At 36.4% G+C, this 18,525-nt stretch overlaps 1 protein-coding gene across 1 annotated transcript; it reads right to left on the bottom strand.

The window, feature by feature from the left end:
* Nucleotides 1-12,490: 12,490 nt before the first annotated feature.
* Nucleotides 12,491-15,144, bottom strand: LOC130670489 (uncharacterized). The gene is made up of 2 exons (XM_057473897.1): nucleotides 14,828-15,144; nucleotides 12,491-13,301 (listed from the first exon to the last, which is right to left on the bottom strand). The coding sequence occupies exons 1-2, from the start codon at nucleotides 15,142-15,144 to the stop codon at nucleotides 12,491-12,493; spliced, it is 1,128 nt and encodes a 375-aa protein (XP_057329880.1).
* Nucleotides 15,145-18,525: the final 3,381 nt, after the last annotated feature.

Below are 18,525 nucleotides of genomic sequence, written 5' to 3' on the forward strand. Positions count from 1 at the left end.
CCTTGCTGGTTCTATTTGACCTAAGCAAGGCGTTTGACTACGTGGATCCAAAAACTATATTTATTGCACTTTTTGAGCTTGGTTTTTCAATTGAAGTAATAACTTCGTTTTCCTCTTACTTATCAAATCGATCTCAATCATTATTGAATGATTTAGGAATCCCAATAAGATTTCTGAAAACGTCATCAGGAGTCCCTCAAGGCTCTGTCCTGAGACCGATATTATTCCTAATTGTTATGAATTCCGTGGTCAAACAGTTAGTATCTTGCAAGCATGGATTGTTTGCTGATGACAAATATATCTATCGGCACTGTTATATTTATCAGCTTCAAGAAGCAGCCAGGCAGGTCACTGTTGATGCTCAAGCAGTTGCAGATTGGGCGAAGCAGCATGGTTTAGAGATAAACTTGTCAAAGACGAAAGCTATGATCTTGGGTTCGAGTAGTAAATTAAGGCAAATTCAAGCTATAGATGTTCTTCCTACTATAGTAAATGGTATTGTAATACCCTATGTTGAATTAACTAAATGCTTAGGGATATATTTAAGCCAGAACTTATCTTGGAACAATCATGTCGCACAAATTTCCAGCAAAGTTAACTCAGCTCTCCATAGTCTTAAAGTCAGGAAGAACATTTTTACTGTTGAGATCAGGAAGTTATTGGTATCAGCAACCATCTTACCTCTCATTGATTACTGCTCTGTTGTACTCACTGATTGTACTTTTGAAAATGATCTAAAATTGCAGCGTGCAATAAATGCTTTGATAAGGTTCATTTTTTATTTAAAAAAAGATGAACATATCACCCCGTATCGCCGAGAACTTGGATGGTTATCAGTCAAATACCGCAGGCTGTATTTTTTAGTATGCTACTTTTATAAGCTACTAGATGTCGGCAAACCTCGGTATTTACGTGATCAATTTGTTGAAGAGACTGATGTTAAGCGTTCAAAAAGACTGGCGGCTAAGAGACATTCGTCATTTAAATTGCCAAATTTCACCACTACTTATCTTGAAAAATCTTTTTTGGTAACTGTGATAAGGATGTGGGAGGAATTACCTGGTGAGATAGTAAATTCTTGTAGCTTAGAAGTATTTAAAAATAAAGTGTTCGACTATCTCTTGAATTTGGATCATTGACTTTTCAACTACAAATTTTTTATCTTGAGTTATAACAAATACTGTTTTAAATTTCGCGACGGAGACGCGAATTATCCCAGTACTGTATGCGGTCACCCACGTGTAAAACAAAAAAAATTATAATGTCGAAGTCCGGAAAAATAAAATATTGATAAATCTTACTTCAATTAAATTTTAACTTTTTAAATAAATAATAAGGTTATTAAATTGCAAATAAAAAAAAATAAGGTGTGCCTGGACCAGCTCCTCAGGCTGGGTTAGTGCACGTAGGCGCCAGACCGTTTCTCAAAAACGGACAAAATATTTTATCAGGGGGAAATTCGCGAGGATAAATCCGAGCGAGTATAGCCAGTAACAAGGCGGATAAATCGAATGAAATAATAAAAAAAAAGAAATAATCAGAAAAGAAAATAATAAGCACAGTTAAATATATATTAAATGATAAAATAAATTAAATATAGCAGGAAAAGACCCAGGCAAATAAATACAGAGTATTTCCCCGAGAATTGTTGGATCCAATTATTTATAAAAAATTATCAAGAATCTCTGATACAATATATTGCTTATTAATATAAATTATACTCGTCAATAAACCCCTGGGGGCAGAATCTATATAATCCAAAGAAAATTTTGAATTTAAATCCAATATATAATATAAAGATATTATAATAATAATTCACTCAAACAAAATAAACAAAATGTCAATAAAAAAATTATCACCACCTCGAACCTTGGGTTACCCCTTTACACTATATAAGGGGAGAAAGATACGGCACACACTCACTCTCAATATAAATTTCCAGAAAATTATTACATAAAATACTTTAAATAAATAATTATTCCTCTGTCCGTAATTATTTATAATTAAAAATATAATATAAATTATTTGTAATAAATAATTATTCCTCTTTCAATAATTATTTATAATTAAAAAAATATAATTTCAATTACTTGTCCACTGGGGTATACAAAAAGAAAAATATAAATAATAATTCGGGACTAATTAATTAAATACTAATAGTAACTATATTAAATAATAATAATAATTCCACTTTATAATTATTATTGGCTCAGGAATTTTTCCTCTGAATTATTACGTCGTCCCTCAGGAATTTTCTTAGCCGGTGTATAGCTATAGCTATAGGTATAGATATATGTAGCTATTGATATACGTAACTATCGATACATCTATACAGCGAACTACCGCAACCGCGCAATTTCCAATATTAAATCGTAAATTAAACAAAATACACTTAATTTATTATCCCCAGTTCCGTTTATATATAAAAATGTATCATTCAGGGGGTAGCGAAATATAAAATCAGTCGAATTATTCGCGTCGTGATTGCCAACAATTCCCGGGGAGGTTACAGGTAACAATGCATGGAGAGAAATCAAAGTACTTACTAATTACTGCTTCAACTTCCAAAGAAATAGCCTGATAACCACGTATCCGGTGAATTTAACAAATAACTTTTCATTAGTTAGACCGCAAACAACGACAAAATTAATTAATAGATCAAAACGTGTTGACAACGTAAAATGAGAAACAGCGTCTGCTCAGTATCACTTTCCGTACCTTTCTGAGTACTTAATGGGCCGGCCACTTGTTGGCCACCCACGTGGCGCAACAATCGCCCTTAATTATTATTATCATTGTTACCTAGCCCCGGGCCTTTGAATTAATTAAATAAATTATAAGAACATTTTTACCCCACCTGAATGATACATAATAAATTGAATATATATATATATATATATATATATATATATATGGTATTTATTTATACCAGAATAATAATCGTAAAACATATATATAATTAAATAATAATTATTTAACACATGTCACCCGCGTCGATATTGCAGGAGAAAATATTGATTTTCCCCTCCTCTGCGGTCAATATTTCTCATCTCCTCAATACCTGGACATGAAATTAAATCGAAATAAAATAAAAATAATAATTGGGGCATGATGTGACCACACATTATGTCCCCTGAATAACGCCAAATCATAAATATTCCCTTATAAATAATTAATATTAAATATAATTATTTTTAAATTGAAAAGTAAAATTTTTGCACACACGTGCTCTCAGTCATACCGCGCGCATGCGCGAGCAAACGCTGTCTCACCGGCGTGGCAACGAAATGCCCGCGTAACCATTCAAATTTGAACTTAAATATTATTTTTATTACTTATTCCTAATTAATTATTAATTTATTTGAATGGCTACGTGACAGAGTAATGATAAATATTAATATGTCTTATAAACGGTTTCGACCTGTTCTTAGTCTTTATACTAGCAAGTGTAAATAAATTAGTGGAGTTTACCAGTAAAATGAATGTTATAGTTTATTATAGTTGAATCTATATTTGTTTATTAGTTAAATCATACGATTTAACATCTAAAGTTCTTATTTTTGTTACTTTTAATGTACTTACATTTCACATTCTTATTTTGTTCAACTTTTGTATTTTGTATTTATGTAAATTGTCATTTGGCCTGTGCCTTGGCATAATAAAATCTAATCAATCAATCTCTCTCTCTCTCTCTCTCTCTCTCTCTCTCTCTCTCTCTCTCTCTCTCTCTCTCTCTCTCTCTCTCTCTCTCTCCCTCTCTCCCTCTCTCTCTCTCTCTCTCTGTAAGTATTACAGTGTGTGTTTTTTTGTGCTCTATCTTTTGGTGCTCGATTCTGCATAATTTGCCCCCGGGCATTTTCTGTTTTAGTTACTCTGCTTGCCTTAATAGCAGGTCTCGCTTGTGAGATATTATTAATTACTTTTTGAGGCCTGTTTTATACTTATTTCATCAATTTTCTTTTGGGTTTCTGGATTTTGAGGTTGGTGTTTATTTTTTATTATCCATCTGCTTATGCTACTGGAGCGCCATCTATAGTGGGTTTGCCATACTTGTGACACCTCATTTAAGTGAGAATAGTAGCTAAGCGCCATCTGCAGTGAGCTGGTTGTACTCTGATCCAAACTGATTGTAATTCTTCAAGATCGATATAAGTACAATCAACCAACGCCATCTTGAGTAACTTTGTAATATGGATGGTATTGATCATATTGATTCTGACTCCTCGGATAAGTCATTCAGTTCATCTAAGCGCGGCAGACCACGTGATGATCGGGAACTTATGCCACCTCCTAAAAAACCAACTGGTCGTCAGCCTCCTATTGTCACGATTGCAGCAGGTATTAATTCAATAAACGAAGTACTTGAAGTTCATAGCAATCTATTAAAAGAACTGCCTAGTATAAATGATAAGCTGGAAGCCTATAATCATGATATTTCTGAACTTAAAAAATCAACTTCAGAGCTTAAGTCGGAAAACACTGAGTTCAAAGCTGTGCTATCTGATGTCATTTCTCGACTTGATAGGCTCGAGCAAACCTCTGTTGCTGGATCATCATCTACTTCTAATTCACAAATGACCTTATTGACTGCTGCTCCAGTACTTGCTACTTTCAATTTCAATGTGCCTGGTCTTGACTCCTCTAATGTCAGATGCTTGAGACGCGAAGCAGTTTCGAATGTACCACCCTCAACATCTTCGGATACTCCTGCTTTGTTACGGCCACCTAGCTCTGCGAGTAACAAACGTATTTCTATTGCCATCAAGTGCGCTGATGTGATTACTGTGTCTAGGATCATCAATGCCAAGAAGAAGTATGGTCAACTCAAGTGGACGGCAGTTACCGGCCTACCTGCTAACAGTGATCTGAAACTTATTCTGTACAGTGATTTTAGTATTTATGTTAATGAGCTTTTAACCAGCAGAACTTTTAAGCTTCTTGGCGAATCGAAAAAATTGCTGAAACCGCTGGGATTTAAATACATCTGGGCCAAAAATGACACGATCTTTGCCAAGCTCAATGACCATGCACTTGTCCACATCATTTCATCTCAAAGTGACATTAATAAGCTATTGCAGCTTCACCCAAAAAACTAATAGCGAGTTTATCTACAGGTGGTCCCCGTGTATCTAATACCACTGACCACTTTGTTCTGCGTGCTTGCTGTGTCAACATCAACTCACTACGTGCTAACTTATGTGTCTTGCAGCAGTATTTGGCCAATGAACCTTTGTACCATGTCATTGTGGTTACTGAAACTTGGCTCAGCAACTTAATTGATGACACGGTTGTCAGCTTGCCGGATTATTGTATTGTCAGAAACGATCGGAACACGCATGGGGGTGGCATTGCTATATACTACCACAAATCTCTACACTTAACTGTCATTCTCAAGCAACCGATAATCTGGACTGGTCCACCTGGTCTACCTGAAATTCTGCTGTGCAAGTTAAACATCAATGGTTCTCAACCTGTCTTCATCGCAGCTATATACCGACCACCGCACGCTCCTTTTTCGCTGCACAATGATCTAGCAACAGTTATTGCTTCAGCCATGGAGGGTTTTAGCCATAAAATCATTTGTGGTGACTTTAATGCTGACCAACTGTCATCCAGTGATGATGCTGATTATCTTAGATCTTTCTTACATATGAATTCTCTGAAGCTCATCGATCACGGCTTCACTCATGTTACATCGCGATCACAAACCTGGCTTGATCTATGCATGGTTGATGAACTTGACACGGTTGTATCATGGGGCAAATCTGATCGTCCTCTGGGTGCGGGTCATCACTTGGTCTCTATTGCTGTTCAACTAACTGCTAAAGCTCCATCGCCCAAAGTAATTTTGTCTCGAAAACTTGACTTACTCTCTACACAACCTGCTATTGAGTCACTACGCAGTGGGGACTGGTCATGGGTCTCATCACCAGATCTGTCAGCTGATCAATTGGCATCTAGACTCACCCAACAACTTATGACACATGTTGATGAGTATGCACCAGTTCGTAAAATCACTGTCAACTCACTCAAAACTGCTCCGTGGATCTCGAAGGACTTTGATGACTCTGAGCGGCGTGTTCGAGCTATCTATAGACGCTTTCAACGGCACAAAAGACATGATGACTTGTTGCATTATCGTGCTGCTCGTGATATCCATCGCTCTCAACTTAATCGTGCTAGAGCTGATTATTATGCCAATCGTCTAAAGGGCCTATCTAGTAGTGCAATGTGGCTGGAGCTGCGGAAGCTCGGTTTGCTCAAGGACACTAGTCCTAAGCCCCTTGCCGTTGATCCCACTGAACTTAACATGACTTTCGCGGCCATATCCCAGTCATGTACAGTATATCACTTCACAGAACCAGCAATCAAATCAGGTTTGCAACCTGAGCTACTATTTAAAGAGACCAATGCAGATGAAGTTCGTAAAATCTTATCCTCTGTAAGCACTGATGCAGTTGGAGCCGATTGAATATCTAGAAAGATGCTGTTGGCTATCTTACCTATGGTCCTGGATCACATTACGTGTATCTTTAATGCGTCTTTAACTAGCAATACCTTTCCTGATGCTTGGAAAAGGGCTATAATAGTGCCAGTCAACAAGGTCTCGACACCTTCAACACCTAATGACTATCGGCCGATTGCTTTGCTACCTATTTTGGGTAAGGTATTGGAAAGGGTTGTCTTTAATCAGATATCGCTGTATCTTGGTCAATATAATTTACTTGATCCACTCCAATGCGGCTTCCGCACTGGACATAGCACTCGAACAGCCTTGCTAAAGCTGCTTAATGACGTGAGATACAATATGGATAAGCGTATGGTCACCATTCTGGTTCTCTTCGATTTTTCCAAGGCCTTTGACACAGTTGTTCCTGCACTGCTAATACGCAAGCTGATAACAATCGGATTTTCTTCGTCTGCTGCCTACTGGATCATGTCCTATGTCTCTGGAAGAGAGCAAGCTGTAAAGCACGATGGTGGTAAACTTACTGACTGGATTCGTACTAATATTGGTGTTCCACAGGGTTCAATCCTTGGACCTCTGCTATTTTCACTCTTCATCAATGATATTGGCTCTTGTATTCATTGGTGCAAAAGACTGCTGTATGCGGATGATCTCCAGATCTATCTACCGTGTTACCCACGGGATATGGATGATTGTATTGCCAAGATCAATGAGGACATTGCTCGTATCAAGCAAGGGGCCACCTCGAATGAACTCAAATTAAATCTGGGCAAGACTAAAGCCATAATCCTCGGGTCCAGACCTTTTATCAACTCTATTGACACCTCTGCTTTCAAACTTGGCTGTGACGGTATCAATGTTGAGTCCGTTTCATCGGTGCGCAACCTGGGAGTCATCCTGGATTCCAAACTTACCTTTGCAGATCATGTGAAGCATGTGGCTGCCAAGATTAACTCAGCGCTCTATGGCTTGTGTGGCTTGCGTACTTTCACTGATGTGAATACTCGCAAGAACCTGGTAAATGCCTTAGTTCTGCCACACGTCAACTACTGTTCAGCAGTCCTGCATGGCATTGGGTCGATCTTGGACACCAAGCTCCAGAGAATAGTCCACAAGAGTATTAGATTTGTTCTGGGACTTCCGTGGGACTCTCCTATCACTCAAGCTAGAGTTGACCTCGGCTGGCTATCAGTTGGACAAGCAAGATCTCGTTCCTTAATTATTGCGGTTAGGAATGCTTATCTATACCATCGGCCACCATATCTGACTGATCTGCTACTTGCTCATGTTCCTGCTAGACCACTACGTAGCCAACTTCCAGCATCTACTCTTGTTGTACCCAACCATCGAACTGATGCCTACAGAGCTGCCTTTTCTATTGCTGGACCTTATCTGTGGAACGATCTTCCTGACTCCCTGAAACAAACTCAGAGCACATCGGCATTCAAGACTGCCCTACATAACTGGCTTTTACAGCAAGAAACTCTCTCTCTCTCTCTCTCATACACAGAAAAAAAAGTTTTCTTGAGTCAAGAAAATATTTTGGAAGACAAATGTTTTCGGGAACCAAGTCAAGATTTTCTTGAGCTAAGAGAATTTGTCTTGGTTAAAAAAAAATTCGTCTTGGTTGAAGAAGATTTGTACTTTATGTGAGAAAATTTAGGTTTCCAAAAAAATTTTCTTGAATTTAGAATATTTACCTTCAGTCGAGAATTTTTTTTTCTGTGTATCTCTCAAATTTTGACTCGATTATGAAACTATGGATTGAAATAAAAATTTTTGACACATAAATTTTGAGATCTCATCTTTTTTTTTTTTTTTTTTTTTTTTTTTGGTAAAATTTTATAAATTCGAAACTTTTTCATAAAGAAAATATTTTTCAAAAATATGTTTTTGATAAAATATGCAATGAGTCAGTATTGTGATTATTTATATATGAAGCTCGGAACTCAAAACAAAAAGTATTTCAATAGGAATAGTGTGAAATTTGTTTTATTGATATTATATAACGAATAACTTTTTATTGGCTCATTTTCATGAATTAGCATAGTGTGAGCAATAGTAAGCGTATATCCTCATGCAGGAGCTGCCAGAGTTAAACGACAGGCCCCACTTGGCCCAGCACTAGGGAACCTAGCTTTGGCACACCTATATTGGCCCATGCTTGGCTCAAGATTGGGTACTCAGTCTTGGCCGTTACAATGATTACCCGGGCTTGCGCCAAGACTGGGAAACCTAGCCTTGGTCATTCAATGGCAACCCAGACTTGGGTCAGGACTGGGTAACCTAGCCTTGGGCGTTACAATGATTACCCGAGCTTGGGCCAAGGCAGGATTACCCTAGTTTAGCTATACCTATGGTTTAATAAGTAGATGTTTAGGTTTCCACTATATAAAAATGGTGTATTACCGTACGAAGGACGGTGTGGCTCAATAAGTTATAGATCAAATTGAACGGAATAAAGTATAGTGCCGGATAGCTCAACTGGTAGAGCACTCGGCGCGATACCGAATTGGTCTGGGTTCGATTCCCAGTTCAGGCTATCTATATTTTTCTCAATTTATCTATAAATTGTCTTATTGAGAAGGTTATTTGCATGTTTGCATGGTTAGGTTTCCACTATATAAAAATGGTTCATATAAATGTATCAGTTCAACATTAGTAGGTTCGTCCAGTAGCTACCGTTCGGACTCAGCAATCAGAAGAACGGCAGTTCGCGCCTAGAGCCCAGCAGAATTTTCACAAGTTTTTTTCACATCATTTACCTCTCTTAGATAGTTTAAACATTAATGGTCATGAACTCTAAGAGTTTAATAATAATAAAATTTTTTTTTAATTAAATTTATTCGTTTCCTTGATGCATGGGCAAGGTCTGACAACGAAGTCTGGGCCAGGTCTGGCAACCAGGCTTGGCCCGAGATTATCATTCCAGACTTTTACCAAAACTGGGCCAAGACTGGTTTACAAGCCTGGCCCAATGTTCTACAAAGTTGCGCTAAATCTGAGCCAAGCCTGAGCCTGTGGTACTTTCCTCTCTGGGTCATATAGATATTCCTATCGGATTCAAGTGAAAAATAAATTTATTTATTTGATTTGAACAGAAATTAATAAATTTTTTTGCCGATTAAATCTGATTAAATTTTAATCGGATACTTGGAACGCTCCGAGCAATTCTGATTGATTTTTTGTTTACGATTGGATCTGAAGGAAATCCGATTAAGTTTCAATCAGTATTAATCGGAGTTTTTAATCAGTGTTTAAAATAACTTTGATACTCGGTGGTGATGCAACTACTTTTACCTTAGCTTTGTTTCTCATATAGTCCTCTAAAATAGAATATATTTCAGGTGCAGATGTATCAGTTTCTAAGGAAGAAAATCAATTTAAAGGATTATATTTTTCAACCCTTGACATGAAAAATTGTATGGATGCATGGCCTGAAATTGTGTTCATTGATGGAACCTACACACTGCTTGACAACAATTTGACTCTCGGTATTGTGGCTGTAGAGGATTCCAATGGCTCGACTAACATTGTAGCAATTGGTTTACTAGTATCAGAAAATCTTTTGATTGGTTTATAAAAATATTTTTCAAAAACAATCAAGAGCCATGTCCTAGAATAAAATCTTTCATGGCAGATAAGTATTGTTGAACGTCGAGTGTTAAAAGATAATTTCAAAAATATTCCAGTATATATTTGTTTCTTTCACACAATGCAAGCAGTAAAAAGAGCTTTAAATAATAAGCAAATATCAGGAGATAAAAAAGAAAAAATATTTAAATTATTTCAAAATTTAGCTAATAGTTCATTGGAAGAAAGTTACAATCAGCAGTATAAAACAGTAAAATATTTATTTTATAACTGCGCAGTAGAATGTTCTAGATGATGACGGCATCTAACAGGTTCGAACTTGTTTTTGAGCTAGAGTGGGGGAATCGAGCTGAGCGCTGAGCTCGCAGCAGCAGTCAGTCTACATCAAGAAACGTTCTAGTTAACATCTTGTGCAAATGGATAATAAATTCAGTGAAAGTGAAAGAATTTTTCTCATACATAACCGGCCGTACACTGATAATCTTGACGATATTATTGAATCGTTATTTGGTGACATACCTCTCGAGGATATTGGTAAATTTATCAATGATGTAATTGCATTTGCCAAAAATATTGAAATTATTGAAAGTGCGCAAGAAGTATCGTGTCCAGGCTGTGTTGAAAAACGAAAGTTAGCGAAGAATCTATTCGAAATTAGTGAAAAAACGGAAAAACTACAATTACGTATACTTGGGAAATCATAAAAAATGGGTCCTCACGGTTCAAAGTATGTAAGAATTATTATTTCAAAAATTGTTTTTTTTTTTTAATAACTTAACTATGATAATTTAATTATTAACTTTTACAGACTTCATGTATAGTTGAGTTCACTGTTGAGTGTAACCACGATGCCCAAATCGAGTTTGAGGATATAAGCAGCGAAAGTGATATTTTTAATGACTACGGCGACAACGACAACAACGCTATCCCAGATTCCTATTATCTTATGAAAGCGAATGAGGAAAGAAATAAAGAATTGGCTATTCGAAGGAAAGAAATCAACTTACAACTTTCTCATTAGAAAGAATTATTATTAAACTTTAATGATCGCGAAAATGACGAAGAAGCGTGTCATGAAATCACATTCATATTAACTAAGTCATTATTTAAAGCTAACAAACCGCAATAATGGAACTTATAATTGATTTTGTGGGTTTTGAGATGCCTGATGGCAGATTTGTGATAAAAGAACTTTGTGCTAGTGATATTTCTGTTAAAGTCAATCCATATAAACGTGTGCAATGTGAACATTGGTTATTCGGACCACCTTTAGATCAGATTGATGTTGCACTAATGCAAAAAAGTGTTAATCATTGTGGACCCCAACATTCAATTTCATGGACATCTGGTGTGCAACCATATGAATCATTGAAAGGAAATCTAGATATTTTGGTGAGAAATGCACGTTACTTTCACGTTCAAGGTGAACGAAAGAAAAAATGGCTTGATGATCTAATTGACTCTGTTGTACCTATAATGGATATGGAAAAATTAAGACATTTTTCTCTATTTGATGCTTATGATTTTCCAAAACATCGCTGTCCATACCATGTTCATCATAAAAAAAAAGTTTTATTCTTCATGTGCATATCAAAATGTTCAATTTTTCAAGAAGTGGTTTTGGACTTGTTATGGAAACCAACCAACCTATGAAAAGTCAGTTCAGATCTTCAATCAGTTGGGGAACTTACTGTGTATGGATAATGAAGATATATCATATCTTGATGTTGCATTCATCATTGAAAATGCAACCCAACAAATCGATTTCGCTTGACACAAACTACCGGAACGATTACAAAATAATGAAAAATTGATTGGCTATCACAGGTGTCGGGATCATTCTCTTTTCTATGATGATATCCCTGATAGCCTTGCATATCCATTCAGAAAAGATTGCTGCAATTGTACGTTTAGGTTAAGATAAAAAGACTATAGTTTATGTAAGACTAAAAAATGTATATTTTTAGGTTAAGAAAAATATCTATAGTTGATTATGTATTGGAGGTTATGTAAGACCAAAATGTATATTTTAAGGATGAGAAAAATATCTATAGTTTATTATGTATTTAAGGTTATGTTACACCAAAATGTATATTTTAGTTTAAGAAAAATATTTATAATTTATTATGTATTGGAGGTTATGTAGAATAAAAAAAATATTTAAGGTTATGTAAGACTTAAATGTATATTTTAGGTTAAAAATAATAAAAAACAATATATGTCAATATAAAAAAATTTATTTATTTATAAATGTAAGTTTTTGAATTAATACAGGTTTAGTAATTATATTTAATTTATTAATTCTTTGTTTAAATCGTTCCCGATCTCTTGCTGCTTGTTCCCATTCACCTCTTCTTGCTTGTTCGTGTGCAAATCTCCATACATAGATATAATGTATGGTTGGCGTTGGATTAAATTGAATAGTCTTCATATTAGTTTTTGTACGATGCTGCTCATGGGATTATACTCAACTATGCGATCACGTATAATGAGGCAATAAGCTGATGTCTGCGCAGGGAATTGATTTGCAGATTCAAATTCTAGGCGAATGTCTACTGGTCCAGATTTTATTGATTCGTTTTGTTTCGAGCAATCGATAACATACAGTGGTGCTTGTTCCAAAAATTTTTTCTTTGTCAGCAGTGGCTCTGGTTCTTTGTTGTAGCATGAAATTTGGAAATTTATATACATGTCGTACAACAAAGCATATTGATTATTTGCAATGTTGAGATTCAAATTCCTATAAGGATAACTCTGAGAGTTTAAAAATAATTTTATGTCTCTGATGTTGCAGTGATCAAATCCGCTGGCATTTTTAGTTGCGTCATTTTTTCTTGCTGTTTGAAATCCAAGTATCACAAAACGTGGTTTCTCGAGCTGCGTAGAAGTTTTGACTGCCCATATGTGCTTCGAAGTATTTGGTAATAGAGGATACTCATACAGCTCCCAAGCATGGAAACTGATTGAGATAGCTGGATCACTTGTAATATAATTCAAAGCTTCAATTTTTTGTTTATCAGCCATAGTCACATATGGTACAATCCACTCGATTTTTTGCAGTGTAATTTTAACAGCTTCAGCATGAGCTCCAGCAGCAGGTGTGGCCACAATGTATGCATTTAAATCAGAATTTGATCTTATCAAAATTAATTCATATCTTGCATTGATGACAATTTTATGGTAATCTTCAGCAAAACCAAGCAGGAGACTCAGTGGTATAGATTGTAACGTAATATTTCTTAAAACTCAATTAAACCCAATAATTACTCAAAACTTTTTACTCGATAAATTTACTCCAAAACTCAAAACTCAAATTACTCAAAATCGGGCTACGTTACACTTCGCCCACCAATCACCCCTCTCATCTCCTCCAGATCCTGACGGGCGCCAGCCGACTTTTATTTCCCTGGTATCGGCAACCGGTCTAAACGTACACGTAAATTAAAACCTAAAAACTATACCCTTTGGAGATGAGAGACATGACCGGTGGTAGCGGCATGTCCTGGTGCGCTCAGTATGCTAGGTTGTGGAGAGAGGGTCGCGGTTCTTTCAATGCGAAAGAAGCCGATTAATTAACTAATAGGAAAGACGTAAAATAACAAAACAAAACTGAATAAAATGTAATAAAGATAACGCGAGAGCGACGCGGAGGGCCCAAAAGACCCGCGGCCCAATACTCTCGGTCCATCACGCAAATAATTACCTGAGTAAGACATCGGGAACCCCTAGACGACGACGAATCACAAACTTAATACACTACTAAATGAGATATAAAATAAAATATAAATAATTAATGCGATAATTCACGATAATTAATTAATGCGACAGACGGCTCCAAGAGCACCATACACAGGGCTACAGGCTCCAAAACGACGAAAGTCTAGGGTGGTGGTCGAGGTCCACCATGGCGACTCTCCGACCCACTACCGCTTACTCCAAGACTCCAAACTCGACTACTGGGTCGACTCGTATACGAGCGACGCCAGGTCTCAACTTTACTCCTCAACGGTACTCGCACAACTGTTTCACGATAATCTCCCACTCTAACTCGCTTACTTTACTCCATCTCTTTCAATCCTACATTCTCGCTTCTCCATCCATTCTTACCTTCACAAACATACAAGCCGTGGACTCACGGGCCTTCCCGTAATGTCACTCCCCGTGATATCCGAAGTTAGCGAATTTTTGGCTTCCTCGAGCATCGCAAACGAGGCCTGCCATCCCCCCAATAACCGTACACGTACCCCAGCTAACTTCGAGTACCACCATGAAGGGGCGGCGACATCTCAGTCGCACCTCCGCAATCACCACGTCAACCCCGAGGGCTAAGCCTAGGCCTAGTCGTCATCACTGGTCGGGAGGCACGTTATATTGGCCACTATCCGCGACACAGCTAGACATCCCCCGTTAAATCCACGCTCCATCACACAGACACTCTAAAAACATACTCCGTACCGTACACGTACTCTATCACACACTTAACTGGTCATACACATTTATACTCCATATCCTCAACTCATTCTCTACTACACCCAACTCAACACACACAGTCACTTTATTTCTCTCTAGCACACCGACTCCCACGTACTCCAACCTTCAACTCCATCCCCTCGGCAATGTAACGTCACAAGATATATCAAAGAAACCATTGTCATTGTGTAATTTGTTTACAGCTTTATCCATAATCCAGCCTGAATTTTCAAGTATATTTTCTTGAGCAGGACTTAGTGATGTGTATCCTTTCATGAGACTTGTGATACCAACATTTTTGCTACGATCAATCTCAACACCATTCGTTCGTAACGTATTTCTTCAAACATATGACAACCTGTCATGTTGACCATGTGAGTCGTTGCACTCACAGCTGTACCATCGGACTTTGTGAATTTTCCATACACATGTAATGTACTTTTACTTGGAAGTAGACACAAATCTTGGTGTTGAACTGCAATTCTTATTTCATCGCTGTTGTTGAATGTTGATAAAGCATACGGGAGATGAGCATGCGCTTCATAGTGCGCTATTGACTCATCAAAAATTATTTGTCGTTGAATATTTAAGATTTCCGCCGCCGCCGCCATTGTCGTGTACACGTCAAACAACAAAAATAAATTTTTATTTTCTTAATTTTCCACGTAATTTTAGTCCTAGGCTCTGTAGAAACTGAGCGTTCTGATGTGTTAACACCTTGTGAGGTACTCGGTGACTGATGTTGCTCGACCATGCTGCTGTCTTTTTATACCCAGCACCACTTTTTGTTTCATACACGATACCTATTATTTTATAAACTTTTTTATGCAGTCTTATGGTTATCGTTTCACCTCTGAAATTAGCCAGTTTTCCGTCCTGATCTACAATTCTCAGTCTGAGATTTTGTATTGCTTGTACGGCGATCGGTAGATAAATGACGTGTGATGGCAATTCAACAATCTTATATCCTGGTGGTACACTTGGGAAAAATTCATGAATAGTGTGAACTCTGTGTTCATTTATGTAAGCACCAGACGTGATGTTGCACTCAACTCTCAGAGCATTGAGTTTTAATACCTTCACTGGTAAATCTGATGAGTCAGTTTTATGTGGCATCAGCTTCCGATTTGTAAATCCCAATAGCCGACCAATAGAATCTTGAGGTGTAAAATTTATAAATTGATCACATTTTATCTCACTTCTCAATTCATTATTATTGGCTCTGATGCTAATGCTGAGTCTTCGTAATTTTTTTTTAATATATTTTTCAATGTCAGTTATCTCGTAACTTCCTGTTGGTATCGTCAAGACTCTCTCTTCAATAGTTTCATATTTTTCAGCTTCTATATTCTTCGCTGTTAGTGAGATATTGTCATCAAACTTTGTAATTATTGCAGCATTTGTTTTAGCTCTTTTTTCTTGGCTATTTTTTTCTCATCAACATTATTATCAACATTATTTGTATCAATTTTTTTGATATCAATATTATCCACAGGATAAGAGACATAGAATTTATTAGCACCCACATCAATACTGGGTATCGAATTAAATGTTAATAACTCTACAAGTTTCAGAAAATAATTTTTAGCTGATGATCATTCAATTGGAGGGAAGTAGTTAGCCTCCAACTCGGATAACGATCCTGTCAGTGTTAATGTGAATGACTCAGCCATGACTGATGTGTTGTACACAAAGTCACTTCAATTTATAGTTGTCCAGTTAGAAATTTGAGACATAGATTTCCACATATAATTGTATCAAAATCCTGATATCTTTTGTGATTATATTTCACGCTACCAACATCGAGATATTCCATAAGATCTTGTGGTGGTTGTAAATTACCAAAACTGTCAAAATAAATAACTTTATTATTATTTTTCTTGTATGCAACCCAATGAGTACCAGGTTTATGTTTATCATCAAGATTAATAATAGCTGATTCATTTTTTCTGTGAATAATAATACAGAATTTGATGATGATGATGCAAGTAAATATAACAGTATCATCTCTGAAGATAAAAGCGGGACTCTGGAAGAAACACAAATATCTCCTGCTGCATCAAGTACCCCTGCTAAGCGAAACAGTTCAATAAAATCTTATTTAGCTAAAGTAAATAAAAAAAGTAAAGATATGGATATGTGATATGGTGTCCGTCGACGTTACAATGACTTTTATATTGGTGATTCTAAAATTACTTTTGATGATACTGAGATTAATATAAAAAATCAAAATTACTCAGTGACTCCAGATTTAATGGAATTATTATTTAAAAAATCACCTGATGATTCAAATGTCACACAAGATGATAAAAATAAATATCTCGAAATTATAAAGATAACAAATACTCATAGAAAAAATTATAAGCCAGATGGTAGTTTTTATGAAGACTCAACAATCAAGTATAATAATTATATTGCTGATTTTGTTGCTAAAAATGCAAACTTATCAAGAAGTAAAGGATTACCTGATCTTATGATTGCGAAAAAGAAAAAAGCACATATGGATTATGTCTACTGAGATGATCCGAATGAACTAGTTGACCGTCTTCGTTTACTCATGACATCTCAAGCAGCTGGGAATCCAAGTCACACCAATGAAATCATATCAATTATTGAAGAGCTACGGGAAGCAGGAATTTTTTATTAGCAGCCGCTACATCAAATTTATATCATTTACTTGCTGACTGTTGAAGTGAAAAGAGCAAAAATGAGTATCGATATTTGTGGACGTTCGCTACAAACTGGTGCTGCAATCAGCGGACCACCAGGACCACCTGGATGAGGATTTCAAATAACTGTTGATGGACAGTATGATGTTGAGAGCAAGAGACTGTGTCATGTTGGCAAACCTGCTGAGGACAATGATGCAGCAACTGTCAAAGTTACACGTGATCTTGTACACAAAGAGCTGTCGCTACTGTATGATAGTATGAGGAATGATCAGTCAGAGATCATTTCACACTTGCACTCTCAAGTAGTAACACTGGACTCTACTGTGACGCTTTTAAGAAAAGAAAATCAAGAATTAAAAGTTATAATAAAACGTATAAAGTCACGAAAAGATTTAATTAATAGAAATACACAGCAAATAAAAGAACTGGAAGCTAAAATTTTTGTTGACAATGGAGGACAAAAAATCAGTAATAGCGTATGAGCTACACAGACCAGCACGCAGAAATTACCAACGTTGTCATGTTGACATACGAGCACTTGATGAAACTTGGCAAGCTGATCTACTTGAAATGATTCCTTATGCAACAGTTAATAAAGGAAACAAATATCTGCTAACTGTCATAGATATTTTTTCAAAGTATGCTTGGGCTGTCCCGATTAAAAGTAAAAGTGGCAGTGATGTCACTAGTGCAATGAAATCTATATTTCAACAAGGACGTGTACCAGAAAATCTGCATGTCGACCAAGGCAAAGAATTTTACAATAAAGAATTTCAAGAATTGATGAAACGTAAAAACATCAACATGTACTCGACATTCAGCAACATGAAGGCATCAATATGTGAACGTTTTAATCGAACACTTGAGAATAACATGTGGCGTCAATTCACTGCTCGTGGTATCTATAAGTGGATTGATATATTGGAAGATTTGGTACACAAATATAATACTAGAAAACATCGTACTATTCAACTGGAACCTTTTGATGTAACTGCTAAAAATGAGAAGCAGATATTTGAAAAAATATACAAACCTCTTCAAGCTCAGCGGCAAGCACGAAAACATAAATTCGAAGTTGGAGACAAAGTTCGAATCAGCAAGTTCAAACATGTATTTGAAAAAGGCTACACACCCAACTGGACCACTGAAATTTTTACAATCAAGACAGTGCAGAATACAAATCCAACAACATACAAACTTGTTGACTACCAAGATAAGCCAATTGAAGGTGGAATTAGGTTGAAGAACTCAGCAAAGTCAAGCATCCAGATGTCTATCTAATAGAAAAAATTATAAAAAAACGTGGAAATAAATTATATG

This window comes from Microplitis mediator, chromosome 6 (genome assembly GCF_029852145.1).
Source record: "Microplitis mediator isolate UGA2020A chromosome 6, iyMicMedi2.1, whole genome shotgun sequence".
Classification (NCBI taxonomy): Eukaryota; Metazoa; Arthropoda; class Insecta; order Hymenoptera; family Braconidae; genus Microplitis; species Microplitis mediator.

What these genes read in the sequence shown, in the direction of transcription:
- LOC130670489 (XM_057473897.1), bottom strand. Translation starts at nt 15,144, where the DNA reads ATGGCGGCGGCGGCGGAAATCTTAAATATTCAACGACAAATAATTTTT. An exon ending in AGATTGATCGTAGCAAAAAT is followed by an intron (nt 13,302 to 14,827) that starts GTTGGTATCACA and finishes TTGAGTTTTAAG; the next exon opens with AAATATTACGTTACAATCTA.